The sequence below is a fragment of the Pristis pectinata genome, chromosome 33 (genome assembly GCF_009764475.1).
Source record: "Pristis pectinata isolate sPriPec2 chromosome 33, sPriPec2.1.pri, whole genome shotgun sequence".
NCBI classification, from domain to species: Eukaryota; Metazoa; Chordata; class Chondrichthyes; order Rhinopristiformes; family Pristidae; genus Pristis; species Pristis pectinata.
Window position 1 is genome coordinate 8,167,943 of NC_067437.1, and position 12,395 is coordinate 8,180,337.

At 42.3% G+C, this 12,395-nt stretch overlaps 1 protein-coding gene across 1 annotated transcript in view; it reads left to right on the forward strand.

The window, feature by feature from the left end:
* LOC127585409 (glutamate receptor ionotropic, NMDA 2B-like) overlaps positions 1–12,395 on the forward strand; it is a 230,217-nt gene that overhangs the window by 108,636 nt on the left and 109,186 nt on the right. Inside the window, exon 3 of the mRNA XM_052042834.1 lies at positions 10,242–10,259. Within this exon, the coding sequence (XP_051898794.1) occupies positions 10,242–10,259 (18 nt within the window). The remainder of the gene's footprint in view (positions 1–10,241; positions 10,260–12,395) is intronic.

The following is a 12,395-nucleotide window of genomic DNA, read 5'->3' on the forward strand; positions in this document are numbered from 1 at the left end:
GGATTGTGAAAAAAGCAACGCAATGCAAGAATGGAGAAGGAATTAATGTCAAACTAGGTGGAGATGTAGTGGGGGAAAGCAAGACTGGATTAAGAGAGCAGAAGTTCAAGACTGGAAGGAAGAGTAGTCAAGTAATTTAAAAAATGTAAAATTGTACAGGTTAGAAACTCGATTGACGTCAGAATCTTTTCCCATGGTAGGAGTGTCAAAAAAAAGGGCATAGGTTTAAGGTGAGGGAAAGGAGTTTTAAAGGGGATCTGAGAAGAAAGATTTGAAACACCCAATGGTTGATATCTGGAACTCACTGCCAGAGGGGGTGGCAGAGGCACATACAGTCACTCAGAGGCATTTAGACAGGCACTCAAATAGACAAGTTGTAAAAGGTTATAGTCCCAGTGCAGGCAAGTATGATTAGTGTAGGTAAGCAAATGGTCAGCATGGACATGGTGGCTAATAGCCTCTCTGATGTATGTCTCTATGATTCTATTGTAAGTGGAATACAATGTACATCTGCAACTGCTAACCTGTGTTCGTGCAAATAGCTGAGGATAGATTTCTACTCATAATTCATAATCTGCAGCAACAATTTATTGTCTGCAGGAATGAGATTGAACAGCTTAAATGGGTTCCTCTACAAGCCAGGTAGCTGGGTGACTTTGCATCAAGAAGCAGCAGGTTGCCCAGCCCTAGATTTTTCCATTGACTTAGATGTGCAAGTCCTACAACTTCAATCCAGCGGGAAAGCTCAGGGTGAGATCAGGGTTTTGCAGAGTTGTCTGGACAGGCAAGTTTCCAGAGGGTAGGAGGACGCAGACAGGGAACGTGCTCCTCAGCTGATAGTCACCATTGAATACGAGAAGTCTGGTTCTCTGTCCATTACTGGAATTTAACACAAAGATTAAAGTCACGTTCCTGCAGTTCACCTCCCCACCTGGAATCATTTTAATGTCCACATTGACACCTTTGACAATAAATAAACCAACAGTATATGGACATAGTTTCAGTATCTTGCAGTCCCAAACACAGCATCCTGTGAACCCTCTCCAGGCCGTTACTTCTCTGTCTTACAGTCCCACAGGCTTAATTGTGTCTTTGTGAACTTCACGTTCAGCTCTACTGAAGGCTGAAGGTTATGGGTTCAAGTCCCAGTACAGATACTTGAGCACGTAATCCGTGCTGACACTTTAGTGCAGTGCTGAGGAAATGTTGCCATGTCATAGATAATGTTTTTTGGACATGATTAACCAGGACACCATTATCTCTTTTAGCTGGTGGTAAAGAACTCATAGTAAGAACAATGAGTTCTCCCCAGGGAGCCTGGCCAATTTTTATCTCCGAGCCAACATCACTAAGTCAGAACTGGTTCCAGTTTGTGGGACGTTGTAAGGACATCTAAGACCTGGATGGTCAAAAAAAAGATGTGTAGTCATCAGTCAGCGATGCTCAGCAGTGGTGTGAGAGATGAGATCAGTGTGGATGTGGTACCTCACAGTGGCTGCAGACCTAGCCACCAGAGCTTCCTGGCTCAGCCACGAGCCTCCGCGTGGCCTCTCCAGTGTGATTATACCAGCATCGACCCAGCTTCACTGGCTGTCGCAGGATTCCCCTGCTTGTCAGTGGGAAAGCTGAATTTCTTGAGACCTCGCTTGATCTTATTGTGTCAGAGTTTTGGCCTTCCTGAGTGCTGGGGACGGTGGTTGAGTTGGTCACAGAGTTCAGTCTTCAGTGGTGTGACCTTACACACGTTGGCTGTAGCCTATCCCGCAACAACAAAGAGATGTGGGATATTGGACCATGAGTTGGGAGGCCAATGCACCAATACAACCAGCTCTGGTGCTCTCTTACAATGGATATCACAATGTGCCTTCTGGTATGGATCTTTGGATAATCATTGGGCGCGGGATCCCTGGTTAATAGCCCACATCTGGAGTTCCTGACATTCCCATCCAGAGAAAACCAGGCTGCCTGGTACTGACAGCTGGGAGATGGAAGGAAAGGGCTCGAATGCAGTATTGCCCCAGCCTGCTCTAAACCCGAGCACAAGGAATACCTCACAGGGGATTATATTTAAACAAAATTAGTTTTCTCTTAACAGGATCCAAGCTCTGACAGGTTTCCTCCAATCCTGATGCAGGGGTTTCGACCCGAAACGTCAACAATTCCTTCCAGCCCCCACAGATGCTGCTCGACCCGCTGAGTTCCTCAGCAGATTGTTGCTCCAGTCTCCCCCATCTGCAGCCTCCTGTGTCTTCCTCCAGCCTGTAGTCTAAGGCGAGGCTGAGAGTTCTGCACTTAAAGTTGCACTGCCAGCCATTCATAGCTCCACATTCCCACCACATATGATGGTCGATCACCCTGGTAGCTAGCACACTACCCATCAGGGCCACTGATTGGAACAGGCTTCTTTTCCATTGCTGTACCAGGCTTTTGAGAAAGGGATTTGGAAAGAGGAATCACATGGTACGGAAGCAAATTGTGGTCGGATTGGAAGTGGCAGGATTTACTGAATGAGGCAGCTGCTGTGCACGGCTTGCAGTTATTGGAGTCATTGCTTGAGAGGTTGGAGGCACTGGCAGCTCCCTCATGAGGGATCATTCTTCATCTTCATGCTTGTTCATGGGATATGGGCATCACCGGAGTCTGGAGCCAGGGCTTGGTTCTATTGAACGTATATGGAACCATTAGTTAAGTCTTGGCTGCCATCTTGGGTGCATGGTTCTGGGTCAGGGATGGCGGTCAACACCCCCACCTCCCCCTCCATCCAGGTCAAGTGTATGGCAGCTGTGGGTCATGCTGGGGCAGGCCCACACATCTCTCCCCACCGAACGGGACAATATAAGCTGTGATAGGAGAATGATTGGGAGTTGTCTCTGAGAATGGGATTCCAGTGGTCTTCTCCCCAATCCATCCAAGGCTTTGAGCCTCTGAAGGAATGCAGATCACATTTCTTCATGATCGATACCCAGTGAAACCTTCGCTTTCTGAGTCATTTCTGATATTCTTGACAAGGTGCTGGTGAAGTGCGGTCTTGAACGATTTCAGAAGTGTTTTTGTGGTGGAAGTACTCCCACTGTGTGGTCAGCTGAAGGTATCTAACAAATGAGGAATGGTGATGTTGGGTCATGCTGTTCCCGGGTGCAAAATATTCCGTGGGGATGAAGGAGAACAGCCAAAAATTGTGTCGCATGACACCATAGAGAGAGAGAGGAAATGGATGCCAAGTCAACCTCGTCTGTCGGAGCAGCTGAGTGCAGAGTCACACCCAGAAACTGCCATCTATGTTGTCACTAGAGCATCTTTGGTGTACAGATGGGGAAAGCCATTTGACCCACGACAAGCTGGTAACCTCTCACTAACTCCATCCCGCACTGGACCTCTGCAACAGTTGACTTGAAAACAGCTCTTGGACTTTTGCTTCACAATCCAACCTGGGAGTTCATCCTGAGTGCTAAGTACAGAACATCGAAAATTCCTGTTGCAAAATTTATTGGCTGAATGCCACATTAAAACCTCTTGGACTGAAAGTAAAATTGGAGCATTAATAAATCACTCAGTCCAGGCTAAGCCTTTGGAATCAGTCAGTTCACAGAAGTTAAGCAAGGCTGGGTGGGTTTATATTTTAAAGGCCACAATGAACAGCGTTGCAACCTCTTCAGTGATGTGGTCAGATATTGACTGATGGAACCTATTGTGCAAGTAATAGGTTCTGAATGAAGGTCATCAACCTGAATACTAACCCTGTTTCTCTCTGCACAGGTGCTGCTTGATCTGCTGGGTATTCCAGCACTTTCTGTTTTTATTTCAGATTTCCAACATCCGCAGCATCTCATTTTTGGAGGAATAAGCCTATGGCTCAGAGGGCCCACCATGTAATGCCAAGTGTCTATCCATACTAATCCCATTGTCTTCTACGCCTCGGTGATTCCAGTGCTTGTTTAGGTAGTTAAACATTGTGAGAGTCTCTGCCTGCACCACCCCCTCAGTGTGCTCCAGATTCCAACCACTCTCTGGGTGAATAGTTCTTCCTCAGATCTCCTCTAAACCTCTTACCTTTACCCTAAACCTATGCCGTCTAGTTTTAAATACCTCTGCCATGGGTAAAAATTTCTCGCTAATTATACAATCTATGCCTCTCATAATTTTGTATCGGGTCCTCCCTCAGCCTTCTCTGCTCTAAAGAAAGCAAACCCAGCCTATCCGGTCTTTCCTCATATCTGAAACATCCAATCCCGGGTAATCTCTTCTGCATCCTCTCCAGTGCAATGTGCCCTTCCTTTAGTGTGGCGAGGAGAATACAGCTGTGACCTAAAATGTTTACCTCCATATATCTTTCAAAGCGTTAAACTGGAAAGACACAAGGCATGGCAGTGTCAAAGCTCCCTTGTTACAGTTCACCTTAGATTAGTAGAGATTGCAGTTCACCTTATTCACACTATCAATGGTGACATCACACTGGTCCACAGATACTATACACTGCAACATAGCTGTCAGCATTATCTACTGGCTCACGTGGTTGCCTTCAATTATTTGTTCTTTGGTTACGAAGGTTACAACATTTATTGCTTATGTCTTAACAAAGTGTTGGTGAAGTGCAGTCATGAACTATTTTAGAAGTGTGTGTGGTAAAGGTACTCCCACTGTGTAGTGAGCTGAAGGTATCTAACAAATGAGGGGTGATGATGTTGGGTGATGCTGTTTCCGGGTGCAATGTATTCTGTGGGGGTGAAGGAGAATAGCTGGAAAATTGTGACCCATTACAGAACCATATAGAGAGGAAAGTGGTGCCCAGGAATCAGCGTAAGGAACTCAAAGGGAATTAAGATGTCGGGCCTCAAAGGTTATAATCACCAGGATACATCCAATGTAGAAATAGATGTGGTCATTAGTGCATGTTGCAAGAGAGAGGGCTTTGAATTCCCGGGACATTGGCACCTGTTCAAGATGGATGGTTGCACTTGAAGAGAGCTGGAATCGATTTCTTACGGGCAGTTTAACTGATTCTGCAGGCAAGGGTTTGAATTATTGCGCAAGGGGTTAGGCATCTGGACGTGGTATGAAAAATTATAACAAAGTGGCAGAGAAACAGGGAGAGACAAAGATAATATAGGACAAAGTAAGATCATAGAAAATGCAAATGATTTAAAATTGGGTTTGTATCAAACTTATTGTGGTTAGTAAGTTTGATAAGCTGCAGACACTAAAGAAGGTGTGGCTCAAAGCATTGGATGCTTGGTATCAGAATTCAGAAATTATTTGGAATGCAAATAAGAAGATGTAGAAATTTTGATAAAGGAAATTAAATTTCTGGAATGAAACAAAGTCATTGAGGTTATCAATGAATTAATATATTTAGTCAGAGTTGAGGAATACAAAAGGGGCAATTATATTATTTGGTCATTTATTTTATGTCACCAAGGAGTGGGAAGGACTTAGAGGAGCAGAGTTGCTAGGAAGTTACTAAGGTGCAGGAACTAAGGAGGATTACATTAAATGCTCCTATATTGAGTGATGCAGTGATTACTTTTGGGTGGAGAAGAGGAGGAATTTGTGACATGTGATTAGGAGAATTTTCTGAGAGCTTTCTGTCCAATGAGGAAGGAGACATTGCTGAATCTAGTACTGAGGAATGAAGTGGGTCAAGTGGGGAGCATCTTGGAGATAGCGATCACATAATACTTAGGCTAAGGGGCAGTCTACAACTAAAATACTTAATTGAGGGAAGGCTAATTTCAGCAAATTGAAGAGAGATTTGACCCAAATAAATTGGTATCAAAAACTAGGAATCAGAAATGCAATAGAGGAATGGATGAGATTGTTCATGTACAGTCATGGCACATTCCCTCAAGGGATAAGTGAGGGCAAGCAGAAGCAGAGCTCCGTGGATGACAAAGGTGTTAGAGAGCAGAATGGAGCAGAGAAAGGGGTGTCTGACAGTTGTTAGCTTAATAAAACAAGGAGAATCACAGAAGTGAGATAGAAAACGTGAGAGGTAAAGAGAGAGTTTGCAAAAAGGTTGATGACTAACAGAAAGGGAAATCTAGTGGTTGTCTCCAGACATATTACCATTGAACAAAGTGTCATAGCAGTGGTGGGCTGATGACAGACCACAGTGGGAATCGGCTGGTGGAGCTAGATGGCAAGCCTGAAACACGAAATAAGTACTTTACACTGGTGATTCCCAAGGAGAGGATGGCCAAAAAATGACCTGATGTCCATGGAAGTTCCTCCTCGGCTATTGAGGGAAGTAAGGGTAGAAACTGTGGAGGTGCTGATGATAAACCTCCCATCTTCCTTAACAGCAAAGGACAGGAACATTCAAATTTTCTTCAGTAGAGAGCAGAAGGATAAATCGGGCAATTACTGGGCAGCTAGTTTATGGTCTGTGCTGTGAAGCTTTTAGAAGCAGTGATATCAGTCAGAAAACTTAACCCTTAACTCAGACAAGCAGAGACTAATAAATGAGAACTGCTGAAGATTTGTTAGGGACAAATCATGTGTGACCAGCAATTGAGTCTTTTGATGTAACAGAGAGGAAGGCTGAGGACAATGCAGCTGAAGCTGTGCATAAAGGCTTTCAAAGGGCCATATACTGCGGTACCCAGCAATGTTGATTTAAAAGGGCATTGGGAATAGAAACAATACAAAATAGACCAAGGAATAGAGCACAGTTATAATGAATGTCAGTTTTTCAGTCCTGGACTGAGCTATACAGGAGTGTTCCAGGATGCAGATCCAAAGGTTCACCACAGTTTTTATGATAAGCATTAATGACTTCACGTTAGGATGGGAGCACAACCTCAGAATTTGCAAAGAAGCAAAACTTGGAAATGGGTATTCCAGAAAAATCAATGTAACAGCATTCATCAGAGAACAGAGAAAGATTAGTTAATCATTTTATTAATCAATGTTGGAGAGAATTAGATTTATCCGCCTAAACATTGTCCTTCGATCAGGAGAGTTAAATGTGTGACTTGGTGGCATCTTGACATTGTGTCTGTTTCCACTAACTTCAGTGCTTTACAGCAACATAATACTCTACTGAAGAACTACCACCAGATGCACCCCAGTATGCTTGCTTTGCTTAGCACAGTAGAAGTTTGTTTAATAATTGTTCTTCATCATAATGTATTGTCCTAATGCCTTTTATAGCCTCAGTATATTTCTTCACACTATTATGTTGACATGATGTACCATGTTCCTTATTGAAGTAGTGTGTTGCCACAATGCACCCCATTGACTAACAGTCCACAAACTCAGTGGGGTTCTGTTCAGATGATGGGCTTGAGTCCAATGTCACGTCCAAAGCACGCATGCATTGTTGTGCTGTGAGTTGCACCAGGATCCATCTTAGAAGGAGTACATTTGGTACATCATGGAACAAATGAGGAAGGAGGCATGGAAAAAGGCAACTTGCTGGAAGAGAGAGGAGAAGGAGGGGAGAAAGACCCCTTGCAGGACTTCCAGGATCAGTTTTCACACATACCTGACTGAGGAGTAGTGCACCAGGTGACTCCTTCTGTGAGAGCATTTAACACAAGTTCTTCAAGCCTTTCTTTCTTTACTCTGCTGTTATGATGTACCTTCAGCATGTATATTTATTCCTTCAGTGCAGTCTATAAGCCTCAGCATGTTTAATAACTTTAGCATTATGTTGCAATGATTCACGCTGTAACCTCTGATATTTGACTGAATTATAAGATGTTCCATTTTTACATCCTATAATTTTGTATGTTTGTACATTCCAATAACCTTTTACCTTGATGCAATTTAATAAGTTTTCTTTCATAAAGTGTTGCCATGACGCAGCACATGTCCTTGACCTGTTTGCTTCCTTTGGTTCTGAGTTGTTATTATTGCACCTACAGCGTTAGTGCCTTTTTTTCAGTAACGTGTTGTTGTCATCCGTCCTGACACTCAGTACTACTTTCACTTGTTGCAGTGATCTAGCCTTATTCTTGGTATATTTTGCAATGTGTTGCTTTTTGACCTCAGTTTCTATACCATTTTAAGTATAAATTTTGCCTGATGGGTCCTGTAGCCTCACAATTTAATTACTTTGATAATGTGTTGATCCTATAGCTCTGATATGTTCACTTAATTTACCAATGTATCACCCTGATGCACGTTCTAATCTTGGTAAGTTTAACATTATATTAATATATTGCAGTGGTGCATACTGTGTATTAACTTCCTATTGTAACCTGGTACCTAGATATTTAGCAGTTCATTGCTATGAGGTACCATTTAGCTTGCTTGTATTTATTGATTGTACTGTTATATTGTCTTGATGCATCCTGTTAGCTCTTATATTAACCACTTGAAGAATATGTGCATGATACACCCAGTATTGCAGTTTACTTTATATTGTAATGCCCTATGGACCCGGTGTATTGTTTTACCATGGTAATGCTTTGCAATGATTTTTACAGTAGTCTTGGTATGCGTACTTATTGAGTAATGTACTGCCGTGTTAAACCCTATAGCCTGGGCATGGTAATTTACTAAATAATGTGTTGCATGATACACCTTTATCTAATTATTTTAGTAATGCGTTGCCTTATTACAACATTCAGCCTTGTAAGATTTACTTTTATTGTTATGATGAACACTATGGCCTTAATATTTAATGCCATCTTTCCTGAATGCACCCCAAAGCCTCAGCACATCTATTTACTTTAGTATTATTGATACATCATTGGCACTTGGTATTTTTACCTCCTAATGTGATGCATTGATGCACCCTATAGCCTCAGTGAGGTAATATGTAGCAATGATGCACATTCTGGCCTCAGTATGCATATTGGTTGTAGTGACTGAGGGATTGCTGCACGATTGGTTAAATGGAGACCCAGTCTATTACCCGAAGCAAATGTGAACCATCCCATGTCATTCTACTGAAGAAGATCTGGGGATTTATTGACCAGATCATTTATTGACCAGATTATCCCTCTAAACAAAACAGATTATCTTACCACGCTTATGTTATTGTTTCTGGAACCGTTGTGTACATAAATGGGCCACAACAGTGACTACACTTCAAAAGAGTTTCATTAGCTGTAAAGTACTTTGGGAGGTACTGATGTTGTTAAAGATGCTATATAAATGAAAGCTTGTGCTTTCTTTGATTTGATGTCGATACTTCCTACAGTCCTGTTATGTTTACTTATTGTTACTGTGCATTGCCTTGACCTGCTCTGAAGCTGAAATTATTTCATTACACTATTATTATTACACTATTAAATTATTTCATTAGTCACACTATGGTCTCAGTATAGTTATGCACACAGCTAATCTTTTGCTTTGATGTCATCAATAGCCTCGGCAGATATACTTAGTTTTGTAAACTATTGCCTTAATGTAAAATGCTTTTACTCTTGTGGAATGTGGGTGGCCTGTTTTTCTTAAAAGGGAAGAGCTTTGTTGCTAAAGCAGGTGGTAGCAGTTACTCCCGATGTTCCATGAGTTTTGCGGAAGCTCACTACTGATGTGGGAGAGAGTGGGACGTTCTGCTCTTCAGGTCTGGTTCTGGATATCTCAGCCGACAAGGTGGGGGAGCAGGAGAAAACCCCTCATCCCCCAGGGGCCCAGGAGGTTTCTCCAGACACATAACTGAGTGGCAGTGGGAGGAGGTTGCGAATGGGTTTAGTGACCTCACATGCATGGTTAATGTTAGTAATGGCATTGTTAAATCCCACATCTGAACCAGTGCACCAGTAGTCTCACACACAGCTCCCAGCGAAACACATCCATCACTCAACCACCCACAGGCTTTGCCAATCGTGATTTCTAATTCTTTTATATCTCACCACAGCTTTACACAATCACCACTATTCCAGGGCTCAGAGCTACAGCTCCTACATACCACCAACCAATCAGCAATGGTGGTCACATGATCCAGACTTCTTGTAAGATGCTTATTCACTTGCTTCTCTCTCTCTCCCAGAGGAAAAGCTACAGACTGCCAGGAAACACATGGGTCCAGTGGCTCACCGCCCTAGTGGCTAGAGTGCTAACCATTATTAGTGCGGGTACCTAGTTGTAGGGATGTGATCACTCAGGATGGCAGAGGACTCGTACAGAATTATCCTTCACACCTCCTACCTGACCTTCATCCCACAATTTCCACATTGCGGAAGGTGTAAGCATGCACTGCTGATGTGCCCCATGCCATTGTCCTTTCAAATAACCAGGGACAACCCGGCCAAGACAGTAAATAATATAGCCCTGCATCAGAGGCTGACATTCCACATGCTGTACAGGTAATTAGAGGCAGCATCTGGTCTGGGTACGTGGCCCTAACGCTGGTTACCAACTCTATCAATGAGTTGCCATAAAGCAACCTTTAATTTTGGGATGTTTACTTTAGCTATGTGATGTTTAGCTGTGAAGGCACCCAATGGCCTTGTTACACTTACTAACTTTAGCATTGTGTTTCCATGGAAGCGTCCTATATCCTCAGCATGCTTCCTATAGGCTCAGTATCTTTAATTACATTAGCATTATGCAGCTGTTATGCGACCTACAATATCTGTTGCAAAATGCTGTCATGTTTCACCTTATGTTCTATGTATGATGCTTACTGATGCAGTCCTGTTACATTTAGTGACTAAATTAGCAATGTTACTCTGATATCCGATGGACTCAGTAAGTTTACTTACCACAGCAATGCTTTTGCCATGATATGAATTTAATTTGTTAATGGTTTGTGCATTTAAACCCATTTTGAGGTAATGTGCTACCTTGCACATGTGCACTGACTGCTCAAAGTATGCCAAGGTGCAGCCTATAGCCATGTCCCAGTTACAAACTTTAACAATCACTTTATTGCTCTGGCACATCCTACAGCCTCAGTGGGTTCTTTTACTGGAGGAATGAGTCACCATGATGCATTTTGTTACCTGGTTATGCTCATTAACATGGCAAGTTTTTCTATAATGAACACAGATCCTTAGTATCTTTGCTTATTGTAGTCAGGTATTGCTACAATACACTCCATTACTATGGCAATGTGTTCCACAAAGTACCTCATAAGCTCAGTATATTTACTTATGTTAGTAGCATGTTGTATGATACACACTATGTGGATGAATTTAGTAAGGGATTTTCATAATGCATTGTGTAGCTTGAGTATGCTTATTGATTATTGTAATCAACTGTCTTGAAGCATACTAGTTTTGAAAATTAGTTATGTATTGTTATAAAACTTTTTATAAACCTGTTTTTTTCCACTTATTCCTGCAATGTGTGTCATGATGTATTCTTTAGACTCAGTGTTTTATAATAATCTGCGGCCACGAGGAATCCCGTAGCCTTGGTATATTTATTTATATTTGCCATGATTTGCCCTGATACTGCTTAAAGGTTGAAGTTTCCTTCCCATTGTAATGTGTTGCTTTGATCATCCTCTATGATGTAGGTATGTCCTTTTATTGTTAGAATCTGTGGCAACAGTGCACTTAGCAGCCTCAGTATGATCACTATAAGTTGTTGCTATGTAGCCTGTTATACTTGCTAAACAGTGTGTTTACTTAATTAATTGATGTGGTACCATGTTGCTCGACATATGTAATTTGCTTGCTGATGGTGGTAATATCCTGCCACGATATACCCTGTAGACTCAGGATTTTACTATTGTGATGTGTTTCCGTAACATACTCATTAGCTTCAGTATGTTTACTTAACTTAGCTCAATGTTGCCAAGAAGAAGTAGCTTATAGTCTCTGTCTGTGCACCCCATGCATTGTAGTAAGTTTGACTTCAATTCACCTTAAACCAGTGTATGTGTACCAGTTTTGGTATTATATTTCATGATGAAATATGTTTACTAACCCAAAGAATGTGTTACACTGATAGTTCCAATAAGAATTACTTTATTAATTTATTGCCAGAATGTATCTCTAACCTCAATATCTTACAACATTGCTGATGCAGGAAGTGTGAAATAAAGATGGAAAATGCTTGAAATGCTCAGCTGGCCAGGCAGTAGCTGTGGGAGGGAGAAACAGAGAGAGAGAAACGTTTTAGCTTAATGACCTTTCACTGAAGTGGCAGGACCTCGGCGAGTAGAGATTATTGTAGGCTAGGTTAAAGTAACTGAGGCTTAGAAGCATTCAGCTGGTTGACATCATGTGGCGGTTCGCTAAAAGAGAGGAGAAGTCAGGCATGATAATAAAACTTAGTGATGGGTTTCAGTAGAAAGAGGATGGGGCCAGAGAAAAGTGGGGTGAGGGAAGATTCAGACACAAGAGACTACAGATGCTGGAGTCTGGTGCAACAAACAAGATGCTGGAGGAACTCAGCAGGTCAGGCAGCATCCGTGGGGAGTCAAAGTTTTGGGTTGAGACCTTTCATCTGGACCGCCAGTCCAGCTGAAAGGTCTCGAGCTGAAAACATCG